This window comes from Bufo bufo, chromosome 3, assembly GCF_905171765.1.
Source record: "Bufo bufo chromosome 3, aBufBuf1.1, whole genome shotgun sequence".
NCBI lineage: Eukaryota > Metazoa > Chordata > Amphibia > Anura > Bufonidae > Bufo > Bufo bufo.
The window spans coordinates 104,744,336-104,755,692 of NC_053391.1; the positions used below are offsets into that span (position 1 = coordinate 104,744,336).

General features: G+C 42.6%; 1 protein-coding gene across 1 annotated transcript; it reads left to right on the forward strand.

Moving 5' to 3' along the window:
* The first annotated feature begins 8,634 nt into the window (after positions 1 to 8,634).
* CRYBA1 (crystallin beta A1) lies at positions 8,635 to 11,003 on the forward strand. The gene is given in 6 exon segments (XM_040421796.1): positions 8,635 to 8,696; positions 9,931 to 10,049; positions 10,158 to 10,299; positions 10,630 to 10,772; positions 10,857 to 10,978; positions 10,981 to 11,003. Coding segments are annotated over 6 exon segments (594 nt in total). The 5' UTR covers positions 8,635 to 8,651.
* Positions 11,004 to 11,357: the final 354 nt, after the last annotated feature.

Genomic DNA, 11,357 nt, shown 5'->3' on the forward strand with positions numbered 1-11,357 from the left:
ACAGCATTTTTTACACTAAAAACAGGAGCAAACACTTTAATAAATGTTCCCCATTGTGTCACCCAACTCCTCTGGGCACCGACACTCTGACTAAAGTCTCCTCAAGGTGGCAGCGGTAAAGATGGCTAAGCAATAGTGGCGCCATGATATCTCCTCCACATGGCCTGGTCTCAAAGTAGGCAGTCTTTTACAGGCACTTACCCTTCCCACGCCACGCCCACAATTTTAGAACTGGTGTGAGCGGGGCGAAGGCGCAGATAGCGGTGCACCTGAAATCCGCCTAATTTAGGCTTATTTCAGCATAGTAAATTACTCCCTGTGCTCTCTGGCATCTCCCACATCTTGCCAGAAAGCACTGCCAGAATTTCTATATATCCTCTCTATGTATGTGCTAACTTGTGTTTGGCCATAAGTGGTATGACTCTCTTGCTGACTCAGCCCAGCCTCTGCCTTGTTTCCCAGAAGTGAATCACTGCCATCACTGGTATACATGAAATAGTACAATACACATTGTTCATGGTGCATTACTTACTGTGACCCTAGTGGTTCACCAGACTGTAACTTTAAGTGGCCCTGGAAAAAAACCTAAAAGTGGCCCCACTATTAAAGTGGTGGGTCCAAATTGACAGAAGGCAGGGCCAACTTAACTAGGCAGGGCCAGCAATACTTTAGTGCAGCACAAAACACCGCCCCAACAGAACCAAATATGACAGTCCAGCATAAAATACTGCCACCTCAGCTGCAGTGTTCCACTGTATCACCATCCTGAGGACAGCAATACAGTTGAGTGCAGGAAGGCACTTTGCATTAATCAATACTGAGAGCATCAGATCGCTATGTGCTCAGGCGGCCCCCTGGGCAATGGCTAAACGGGAAATTTTCCTGTAGGGTCTATGACCAGTCCACCCCTGAGTGTGGAGAGATACAATAGCCTGCATAAAAATAAGATGAATATAATGCTGCCATGTCCTCAGTCATATAACAGTTCAACTAGATGAAACTGTCAGCACAACAGACAACAGTAAAGCATATTATTTATTTTATAAGAGGGACAAGGCTGTTTTCAACCCCTTTACATGCTTCTAGTGAGTGGTGTACAGTGATTTTGCGGTTAATACCTAATATACACTATATGGACCAAAGTATTGAGACATGCCTTTTAATCAATGAATTCAAGTGTTTCATTCAGTCCCATTGCCACAGGTGTATAAAATCCAGCTCCTAGCCATGCAGTCTGCCTTTACAAACATTTGTGAACAAATAGGTTGTTCTAAAGAGCTCACTGAATTTGAGCATGGTCCTGTAATACACTGCTCAAAAAAATAAAGGGAACACAAAAATAACACATCCTAGATCTGAATTAATTAAATATTCTTCTGAAATACCTTGTTCTTTACATAGTTGAATGTGCTGACAACAAAATCACACAAAAAAAAAAATGGAAATCAAATTTTTTAACCCATGGAGGTCTGGATTTGGAGTCACCCTCAAAATTAAAGTGGAGAAACACACTACAGGCTGATCCAACTTTGATGTAATGTCCTTAAAACAAGTCAAAATGAGGCTCAGTAGTGTGTGTGGCCTCCACGTGCCTGTATGACCTCCCTACAACGCCTGTGCATGCTCCTGATGAGGTGGCGGACGGTCTCCTGAGGGATTTCCTCCCAGACCTGGACTAAAGCATCTGCCAACTCCTCGACAGTCTGTGGTGCAACGTGACGTTGGTGGATAGAGCGAGACGTGATGTCCCAGATGTGCTCAATTGGATTCAGGTCTGGGGAACGGGCGGGCCAGTCCATAGCATCAATGCCTTCGTTTTGCAGGAACTGTAGACACACATGAGGTCTAGCATTGTCTTTCATTAGGAGGAACCCAGGGCCAACCGCACCAGCATATGGTCTCACAAGGGGTCTGAGGATCTCATCTCGGTACCTAATGGCAGTCAGGCTACCTCTGGCGAGCACATGGAGGGCTGTGCGGCCCTCCAAAGTAATGCCACCCCACACCATTACTGACCTAATGCCAAACCGGTCATGCTGGAGGATGTTGCAGGCAGCAGAACGTTCTCCACGGCATCTCCAGACTCTGTCACGTCTGTCACATGTGCTCAGTGTGAACCTGCTTTCATATGTGAAGAGCACAGGGCGCCAGTGGCGAATTTGCCAATCTTGGTGTTTTCTGGCAAATGCCAAACGTCCTGCACGGTGTTGGGCTGTAAGCACAACCCCCACCTGTGGACGTCGGGCCCTCATATCACCCTCATGGAGTCTGTTTCTGACCGTTTGAGCAGACACATGCACATTTGTGGCCTGCTGGAGATCATTTTGCAGGACTCTGGCAGTGCTCCTCCTGTTCCTCCTTGCACAAAGGCGGAGGTAGCGGTCCTGCTGCTGGGTTGTTGCCCTCCTACGGCCTCCTCCACGTCTCCTGATGTACTGGCCTGTCTCCTGGTAGCGCCTCCATGCTCTGGACACTACGCTGACAGACACAGCAAACCTTCTTGCCACAGCTCGCATTGATGTGCCATCCTGGATAAGCTGCACTACCTGAGCCACTTGTGTGGGTTGTAGACTCCGTCTCATGCTACCACTAGAGTGAAAGCACCGGCAGCATTCAAAAGTGACCAAAACATCAGCCAAGAAGCATAGGAACTGAGAAGTGGTCAGGTCACCACCTGCAGAACCACTCCTTTATTGGGGGTGTCTTGCTAATTGCCTATAATTTCCACCTGTTGTCTATCCCATTTGCACAACAGCATGTGAAATTGATTGTCACTCAGTGTTGCTTCCTAAGTGGACAGTTTGATTTTACAGAAGTGTGATTGACTTGGAGTTACATTGTGTTGTTTAAGTGTTCCCTTTATTTTTTTGAGCAGTGTAGGATGCCTCCATTGCATCAAGTTTGTAAAATTTATTTTCTTCTACAAATTCCAGGATCAACCATGAGTGGTATGATTGCAAAGTGCAAGTAGGAAGCAGGAACCACAGCAACATAGCCATGAAGTGGAGACCATGAAAAGTTACAGAGCGGGGACGCCGAGTGCTGAGGTATTAACATCAGCACAAACCAGGAGCTTCATGGCTGAGCAGCTGCAGGCAAGCTTTACATCACCAAGCACAATGGCAAGCATCGCATGGAGTGGTGTAAAGGTTCCTTCTGTAAAAGAGAAACCCCGACATGCCAGTAGTTAGTGAGGCGGCATGTCACTGGTACTGTCATTTAGACATGGTAGTTCAGGGTTAAATGTTGCACAAATTAGTACTTGTTCTTGCTACATGCCCTGTGGCACTTGTCCATGGTGCCAAGAAGGAGTGCCTCCAGACTGAAGTCAAAGGTGGAGCATCAATGAGCGTGAAGTAACAAGTGGTGCTATTTTTGGGACAATCAAACCATTTTTTCGAATCTCCAAATAAACCCTTTCATCTTATTAGTTGTTTGGTTAAACAAGATGGTAAATGTAGATTCCTTATGGAAGGCTTATGTCTGGACAGGAGCCAAGGCCCATTGTGTCACCATTAGATTTGACATAGGGCTAACCTGGAGGCGTAAGAAATTTTGGATTTTTATAACCTTAATATGCCCCTTACATGATTATGGTCTTTGCACTGAATATCCCCAGGTAGACTGGTGCATGGTCTAGGTCAGCTATTTATTCTTAAAGAGAACCTTTTATTGGTTTGAGAATTATAAACTAGTATTCCTACTAGATAGGTGAACGCCTCTACATGTAAGTGGTTTTTTTTAAATACCGCTCCGTGGGGACACTGTGCCCCCCGCTATTTTTGGTGTCTCATATGTTAATTTCCACCATCGATACAGGGAGAAGGAGACACCAGCGTTTGTCAAAGGGCATCTCCTTCTCCCTGGGTGTGACGCCATCCAATCGCATCACAGACAGGGAGAAGGTGACCGTTTTTTCTGCCTGGCTGTGACAATCTCTGCTGCAGTTTCCAGTGATGGGAAGGTGGCTCCTGGACAAGTAAGCAGGGACTTGGGCCCAGCATGTACACAAAATGGCAGCAGGAAGGCTCACAGCGGCCCATAGGAGCAGGACATCCATGTTGGAGACTGGATCTGCTGGATCCACCAGCACTGTGTAAGCCGCATGGTCTAGGCTTCTGTCTGAACCCGAACACTGCTGCTCATTAATATACTTCTAGTAGCAATAACGGAGGAACAAAACAACACAGAGTTATGTCATATGATCATTATTACATGGGGAATAAAATTATTTAGGACACCAGACATGTCAGGAAAGGTGACAGGTTCTCTTTAAGGCCATAATTATAAACTATGCTACCTTTAATAGCTTTTGGCCCTTTAGGCAACATACTTCAACATAGAATTTTTTTAATTTATTTTACTCACTTATATAGCGCTGACATATTCCGCAGAGCTTTACAGACATTATCATTGCTTGCTCTCTCCAGTGGAGCTCACAATCTAAGTTCCCTTCTCAGTAAACTGGACAAAGAAAAGAGCAGGTGGCTCTATACAGATACATTTTATTGAATAGCTCAGTGGCTATGCTAAATTTATAATTACATGCAATTACAGAAGAATTCAGATGCAGGTGCTGATTTGAAACCTAGGATATGTTTCATGGGACAACCCCTTTAATAAAAGTCTAGATTTTATTCTATATTGCATTTTGGATCCTTTTACTATTTCTTCAGTTATGGAGCCACCCTGCTATGACAATTTTCACATGAAATAAAATATACTGTATAAATGATTAATTACATATTTAAATATTATCAGAAAGAGGAGTTCATCTATATATAGATGTAAAAGTAAACCGTGTATTAACCAATGCACTACATTCACAGTTGCAATATACGGTATTGCCTAAAGGGACAGAAGTCATTAAAATGTGTAAACTGTAAAAATTTCATTCCAAGAAATCTGAATATTAAAAGAAATTCAACTAGAACATTGTGAATAGGTTGCTCCTTATTTAAAGGGGTTGTCTCACTTCAGCAAGTGGCATTTATCATGTAGAGAAAGCCAATACAAGGCTTTTACTAATGTATTGCGATTGTCCATATTGCCTCCTTTGCTGGCTTCATTCATTATACATTATACACTGGTAATTTCCATGGTTGCGACCACCCTGCAATCCATCAGCGGTGGTTGTGCTTGCACACTAGAGGAAAAAGTGCCAGCCTCTCTGGTGTCCGGGTGGTAGGAACTCACATAGGCTACTACTTTTTCCTACAGTGTGCAAGCACCGGCACCGCTGCTGGATTATAGGGTGGTCAAAACCCCTGGATACGAGCAGTGTATAATGTGATGGAAAAATGAATCAAGCCAGCAAAGGAGGCAATATGGACAATCACAATACATTAGTAAATGCCTTGTATTAACTTTCTGTACGTGATAAATGCCATTTGCTGAAGTGAGACAACCCCTTTAAAGGAGACCTCCAGGCTACAAACATTGATAACCTATCCTCTGGATAGCTCATCAATATCAGATTGGTGGGTGTCTGACACCCGGCACCGCGGCTGATCAGCTGTTTTGGGCTGCCATGGAGCCAGAGACTATATAAAGTATGGAGCTTGGGGGCAGCGCCATACACTGTGTAGTGGCTGTGCGGGGTTACTGCAGCTGGGCTTCCATTCAATTGAATAGGAGCAGAGCTTCAGGGTGCTGGCACCGGTGTACAGAGTCTACTGTTTCCTCCGTGTCTCTGGTGCTGCGGCAACCCAAAACAGCTGATCAGTGGAGGTTACAATTGTCAGCCCCCACCAATCTGATACTGATGACCTACCCAAAATATAAGTCATCAATATCTGTAGCACCCCTACTGACCAACTTCTTTGAGAAGACCATCCCCCTAGAAGACCACTTTTCCATAAAATATAGTGATGTCGTCTTAAAGAGGTTTTACTGTATAATTCTCTCTAGGATCCAGGCAGAAGGAGGGTAGAGAAGTGAAGTCATGGCCAGTAGGCTCAGTCATGCAGACAGAAATGTACATTGTGCTGGGCAATGAGACTCAGACAAGAGGGCAGGGATCAGAGGGGACAATAGCACTGACAGTATAATGCTGACACTGGGCAAAAAGCTGGCATTAAGACCCATGTTTTAGCTTCCTATATAAACCCTGGAGCAGAGTTAGTTGAAATAGGCAAGTGCCAGATGGAGATCCCAGCAACTCAGATTGAGCGAGGTGAGTCCATGTTCTGAGGGTCCTTTTCATAGACAATAGTCCAATGTTAACATGCAGCTGATGATCCACTCTAATGACTATATATAATGGTTACTGTTTGAGCACGGAATAATCAAGGGTCGATACAGGATTTACACCCACAGAGGTAGGATAACTTCAAAGTCCAGGCCCCCAATGCAAAATCTGTAACAGGTTCTTGTTCTGGCCTAAAGGTGCCCATACACCTTCCATATCTGAGTTTTTGTCCGATAGCTATCTCCCTGAATACCCTATACATGCGTTTTCAGTGGGAAGAGAGAAGAAGTGAATGTGCAGTCATAAATTTGGCACAGTATGCCTCGATAAAATAGTCTAGTTCTGACTTAAAAACTGGCTAAAATGATGCCACTTTTCATAAATATGCGCCATGGAGGTCAGTTCTATACATGGTCAGTGTAGGACTTAATTTGGCAACAGTTCTAATTGGGTGTTGTCCCATGAAAAATATTCAGCATTGTTCAAACCAGCAACTGAATTTGAATACTTTTGTAATTGCATGTAATTAAAAAATGTTGTATAACCACTGAGTTAATTAATAATGTGTATCTCTATAGCGCCACCTGCTGCTTGCTCTTTTTCCTTATTTCTCTGTCCACCTCACTGAGGTGGTTACACATGCTCAGTTTTATCCTTCAAATGCCACCAGCCCTGTCTTCTGTTAGAACCTGTAAGAGTTGCAGGGAGAGAGCTGCAGCAGAAAGGACTCCCCTAAAGAAAGGACATGCCCCCTGAGAAAAGACATGTCCCCTGAGCTGCCAGCTTGAAATAAATCTAGCAGAGCAATTAGAGAAATGAAGACATGAAAACTGAGGTACAGGGCTAGTTCTAGCTTTTTTAGAAAGAGCCTGTTGTGTACTATATGATGTCTGATTTTACTTTTTTACATTAATCATGTGATAGCCCCTTTAAATCCTTCCTGATGCAGTGATTTTCTGTTTTTATTGTTTTCATTTTTTACTCCCTGCATTTACGGAGTCATAACATTTTTAATTTTTTTCCATTCACATTGCCGTATAAGGGCTTGTTTTTTGTGGGACAAGTTGTACTTTCTAATGGTACCATTTAATATCGCATACAATGTAGTGAGAAGCTGTAAAAAATTCTAAATGGGTAAAATTGGAATAAAAAGCAATTCCATCATAGTTTTGTAGGTTTCATTTTATATTACATGATTCTGTGGGATTACAGCAATAGCACATTGTTTTAGCTTTTGTTGTGTTTTAATACAAAAAAAAATAATAAGTTTGAAAAAGATATTTTGTTTGTATTGCCATATTCTGACCCCCATAATCTCTTTACCTTTAGGTATATATATATATATATATATATATATATATATATATATAGCTTGAAGAAAATAGGACTGCACTCCAGATTAAAAGTGAAAATAGTGAGCTTTATTCACCCATAGTATGGCAACCTTGCGACGTTTCGGCTCACAAGAGCCTTCTTCCAGCTGGAAGAAGGCTCTTGTGAGCCGAAACGTCGCAAGGTTGCCATACTATGGGTGAATAAAGCTCACTATTTTCACTTTTAATCTGGAGTGCAGTCCTATTTTCTTCAAGCTGTATCATTGGGGCATTGCCGCTGCCCTTGTGGACATTGCACCCGTTCCTTGGTTGGTGCTCCCGCTGGATTTTTTTCAATATATATATATATGTATATTTATTTATTTACTTTTTTTACATTTATTTTAAGTCCCCCTAGGGGACTTTACAATGCATTCTCCTATAGACTGCAATGATTTATCATTACAGTCTATGGAAAAATCAGTACGCAGGGCTTGATACGGATTTTGCTTTGGCAAGCCTTAGAGCCTTTTCGAAGGTCCGAGGCTGCCATAGCAACCAAACAGCTCCTACAATCTCGCCACTGGGGAGCCTTTTGGGCACCAGGAGTGCAGTGCTACCGGCAATTGACCATTTAGATCCTGTGGCCACAAAAGCAGGAGCTCAGCGAACACGGTGCCTTCTCAGCTCCTGAGCGGGCGCCATCCTTAAAGACCTGAAATCCAGCATACATGTATGCCCGATATATCAGGAAGGTTTGATAAAAGTGAATATCTTATGAAAACAGCCCCTGTCCATATACTCTTTTAGGGAGTATGGACTTCATAGATGGTGGGAAACCTGCCTATGAGCCAGGAATGAGCGCCGCTCTGGTGGATCTGCCCATGTATTACATAACTTATTAGATGGCTAGACAAGGCTTTCCTGGGAAAATCAGCCATTTGCTGGTGCCAAAAGCGGTGGAATGCGGAAAGTGTTACCTTAGGTAATTTGTTTATTTTTATTATATTTTAAGGTGACCCAGGTCATTTGAGGTTGACTGGCAATTTACTGCCTGACTGATATCATGGTGGAAGCTTAATGATCAGAGAACTATGCCATTGTTTAAATTATATGATTTGTTTCTTGTAGACATCACCTCCGAAAAAATGGCCCAGACCAACCCGCTTCCTGTTCCTTTGGGACCCTGGAAGGTATCCAGTTATGGCTTACATGGGATTGTTAGGCGAGATAACAATAACATACTTAAGTAGAAGTAACATACAAAGCTGAGACTGCATTATACTCCCTAGTATCTGTCTTTTATCGTGAATATGTTCCAGTGAGGAGATTGTGTTTTAGAAGAGCATTACCAAAAATGACTAAAAAGAGGACCTTGTGTTTATCTCTTGTATTTCTTGTCAGCGACTCAAATTGTTTCTTATGTTTGGCACCAAGAACAAGAAACCATGAGATTAGCAGAACAAAATAACCATTCATCATCCTTATCGGACAAAGTAGAAAAGAACAACAAGGAACCAGCATGTTATAGCATTCACAAATCACATATCTGCATTATTATAAAAACACACCCAACAAGAACATTAGATTTCTACTGGTAACACTATGTCTAAAGGGGCACTAAAGGGGTTTTCTGGGATTTTGATATTGACGGCTTAACTTCAGGATAGGTCATCATTATGAGATTGGGGTTCGACTCCTGGCACCCTCACCGATCAACTGTTCGAAGAAGCTGCAGAGCTCCTTGAGCGCTTAGGCCTCTTCCTAGGCCAGTGATATCATGTTCCTTGGTCATATGGTCATTCAAGTGAAAAGGGCTGAGCTGTGACACCAAGTACAGCCACAATTCAATAGAAGGCGCTGTGCTTAGTAAGGTGCAGCATTTATCGGAGCTCTGTGAGCGCCACAGATTCCTCAAGCAGCTGATTGGCAAGGGTGCCAGGAGTCGGACCCCGGTAGATCTACTATTGATGATCTATCCTGAGGATAGGCCGTCAATATAAAAATCCCAGAAAACCCCTTTAAAAGGAGTTTTAAAGTATTTGAAAAACAGCACCACACCTGTCCATTAGTTGTGAATGGTATTGCAGATAAGCCCCTTTCGAGTGAACAGGGATGAACATCAGGAAGAAAGTAGTCGTGCTTTCCTAAATCTGTACAACCCCTTTAAATAGAACTAGGCTGTGTCTGAAAGCTTTTATAGGTGTTAGGTTTAGATTTAGGTCATCTAAGACTTAATGACATTTGAAAACGCGTTATAGTGTACAAGAGATATTTACTTGCAATAGCCTAACAGATACAGCCCAAATATCAGATATGATTATTTCTGCATTATATTTGGGAAGTGTACACCAAGGGTGCAAGCTGACGAGCAAAATATAGTATAACTGGGTTACAGCCAAGATATAAGTTAAATTTCTCTTACAGATCACAGTATACGAACAAGAAAATTTCCAAGGAAAGAGGATGGAATTTACTTCCTCCTGTACAAATATCATGGAGTGCGGCTTTGACAATATTAGGTCTCTAAAAGTGGAAACTGGATCGTAAGTATGAAAATGTATAAAGAAAGATTATAAAAGGATTATACTACTGTATAGTTTGTATAGTATAGTGTAGTAGTATATTGACCGGCTTTCTTTGTATTCATGCAGCTGGATTGGATACGAGCACACAAGTTTCTGTGGTCAGCAGTTTGTCCTGGAGAGAGGAGAGTACCCACGCTGGGACTCTTGGAGTGGCAGCAATGCCTATCACATTGAGCGCCTGATGTCTTTCCGCCCAATCTGTTCTGCTGTAAGTGCAATAAAAATGGGCAAAAAGTGTAAAGCGATATATAGTCAAGATGGGCATGAGCTCATGGAGATAGAATAGCATGTCATAGTAAATTTCTTCACGGTCAGGTCTCCTGATGAAGTTATGGAAGCCAAAATCAGGAGTGGATCATAAAAAGAGAGACATTATACAGGACGGATATGATTTTTTTTTTTGTTTAATTTTCTTTTCGTTTCTTCTTTTTTTGGCTTCCATACCGACCATGTGGCTGTACCCATAGATCTAATACATAAAAAACTTTGTGTAGCTTGGTGGAACTGCTGCACTTTACATTTGAAGTTTCCTTTGCAGAATCATAAGGAATCCAAACTGGTCATTTTTGAGAAAGAGAACTTCATTGGGAAGCAGTGGGAGATATGTGATGACTATCCTTCTCTGCAAGCAATGGGCTGGAGCAACAATGAAGTGGGATCCATGAAGGTTCAATGCGGCGCGTAAGTATTTGGAAATAGTTCAAAACAAGATATTAAAGCCAATGGGAAGAATTTGATCTCTTGACTCCCGCCTTTCTCTTGCAGCTGGGTGTGCTACCAATATCATGGTTATCGTGGCTACCAGTACATTTTGGAATGTGACCACCATGGAGGTGAATACAAGCACTGGAGAGAATGGGGCTCTCACGCCCAGACCTTCCAGATCCAGCTATCCGACGCATCCAGCAGTAAAGGGCAAGACTCTCTTGTCACTTACCCTTGCCGTGCTTGCGAGAGGTCACCCGTACACAGGCTTTCGGTGGCACCACCAATCTCTTTTATGCTAATCTACAAGATACAGAAACCTTTTATTGTACTGGTGATGCATGTTGGGAAAATGACTTATTAATTGTACCAACTGCGAAAATGAAAATAAATGTACTTCAGAAAAAAACTATGACGATTTCAGATCTTTGTTTCATCTGTAAAATACTGGTTTTGTGCTTGTGAGATCTGACGTTTGCAGCACATGCTGCTGTGACTTGGTGCCAAATGCCAGAGTTCTCCTACATGTGCTGTAGAAATGAATTATCGCATCAGAACTGA